A 1,709-nucleotide genomic window follows, 5' to 3' on the forward strand; every position below is an offset into this window, starting at 1 on the left:
TGTAATCTTACGCTTGTATATATGCTCATTATTTAACGTTCAATGATTCTTATACTTCATTATACACAGACTTTTCTTTTTCCAGTGATACGGTAGAAAACGATCAAATAGATTCTCAACACAAATTGGATCTAAAAATACAGTTGGGAAATTTCAACATTTATGGCTGCATTAAATTGAATTGATTGCCACGCATTTTCCCGATATATATCGACATAAAATACATTTAATATATATTAACACATAAACAGATAAACGAAACTCCTACATAATCTGTGAATTCTTTCCATGTTTCTCTGTTATCATCCTTTTCGTTCCCTTGTAATAAAGAACCTTCTGCTAATCCCTTTTTAAAATAAGTAATACCACTTCTAAACCTATACTAAGATAATTTTCTTCTAAGTTTTCTTTAATATGACAAACGAAGCAGCTTTGAGATCGTCAATGGTAGGTCTTGCATTGGTGATGGTGTTGGTATGGTTATGGACACAGTCTTTAAAGAAGACGGTTATTACTTATGCGATCGGCGTTTCTCTGATCGCTGGCATAGTCTTACCTGACTGGGACTTCTTTGATCGGAGTTTCTCCCGCTGGACCTACCCTGTTACGGCCGAGGAAAGAGCCGCCGCTCTCTCCCGCAAATCACAATCTTCAAGGTTACTTATAATCTTATTAGAATTCTTTTTATTTAAAGAATATTCAGACTAGTTGTTGCGTATACATGTTAAAGTTGTTCGATCCAGATAACCAAAGAAGGTTGTGTTTGTGTTGTTTGTGTATACCATCCAAATTCAAATCCGTCTAATGTATATTGTTGACAAAAAGATATATTTTCTAGATCCAAGTTTCTGTTTATGTTAATGCTCAACCCCTGCCCCCAAAAGGATAAATCTGTGTAAACATATACCAATAACATACTATCTTAGATTCCATTTGTAATGTGTGTACTACGGATTAGGTCTATGAGCAGTTAATATTTGAATTCTGCAATTATTAAGTTCATCTATTCATGTGCTATATAGTTTTTAGACTAATTTGTTATATAAGATATTCTGTAAATTTTAAGCAGGTTTAGTGTGTACCCTATGCGGATGGTTGTATACGTAACGGCGTACGGATATGCAGTGTATAGGTGGTGGATGTTCGTGACGAAATGAAGCCATTTTGTTCCATCTTTCTGTATGTTCTGTGTTGATTAGCATATTATGTTAGCGGTGTTCCTTCAAATAAAAATTATTTTGAATTCTGAATGATTTGTCAGACCTACTAAAACCAAAAAAAAAAAAGAGATCCACCATTCCATATTGGCTGTTAAAGATAATACAAAATTGTAAAATGTAGATATTGCTCAAGTTTTACTGAAAAATGTGAGGCAAAAATTATTTAACGGTAAACTATGATACTTTTAAGTTTTGTTTGTCAGAAATACTTTTAGCCAGATAAAAAATAAAATTGACTGACGCAAGAGAATAGATATACATTTATTTTTGTTAATACTCGTCATGTATTATGAATTTGAATTCCAATATTGGCATAATAAAATAGCAAAAATACTAGCGTGTAAATTTCATGCTTTTTTACTTTGTCACATAATATTTCGTTAATTAAACTGTAATACAAGAACAATACGTTTTCGATAATTTTAATGTTGATTTAGTTTTTTCTTAAAAGGAGAACTTTTATATATTCCAATTTTTTCCTCTACAAAA

The 1,709-nt window shown here is 31.7% G+C and overlaps 1 protein-coding gene across 1 annotated transcript; it reads left to right on the forward strand.

The window, feature by feature from the left end:
* The first annotated feature begins 259 nt into the window (after positions 1 to 259).
* On the forward strand, positions 260 to 1,286 carry LOC106344186. The gene is made up of 2 exons (XM_013783605.1): positions 260 to 656; positions 1,070 to 1,286. Exons 1-2 carry the CDS (start codon positions 415 to 417, stop codon positions 1,155 to 1,157), a joined length of 330 nt encoding a protein of 109 aa, XP_013639059.1. The 5' UTR covers positions 260 to 414; the 3' UTR covers positions 1,158 to 1,286.
* The last annotated feature ends 423 nt before the right edge of the window (positions 1,287 to 1,709 follow it).

Source organism: Brassica oleracea, chromosome C5 (assembly GCF_000695525.1).
Source record: "Brassica oleracea var. oleracea cultivar TO1000 chromosome C5, BOL, whole genome shotgun sequence".
NCBI classification, from domain to species: domain Eukaryota; kingdom Viridiplantae; phylum Streptophyta; class Magnoliopsida; order Brassicales; family Brassicaceae; genus Brassica; species Brassica oleracea.

What these genes read in the sequence shown, in the direction of transcription:
- LOC106344186 (XM_013783605.1), top strand. Translation starts at nt 415, where the DNA reads ATGACAAACGAAGCAGCTTTGAGATCGTCAATGGTAGGTCTTGCATTG. An exon ending in CGCAAATCACAATCTTCAAG is followed by an intron (nt 657 to 1,069) that starts GTTACTTATAAT and finishes AATTTTAAGCAG; the next exon opens with GTTTAGTGTGTACCCTATGC.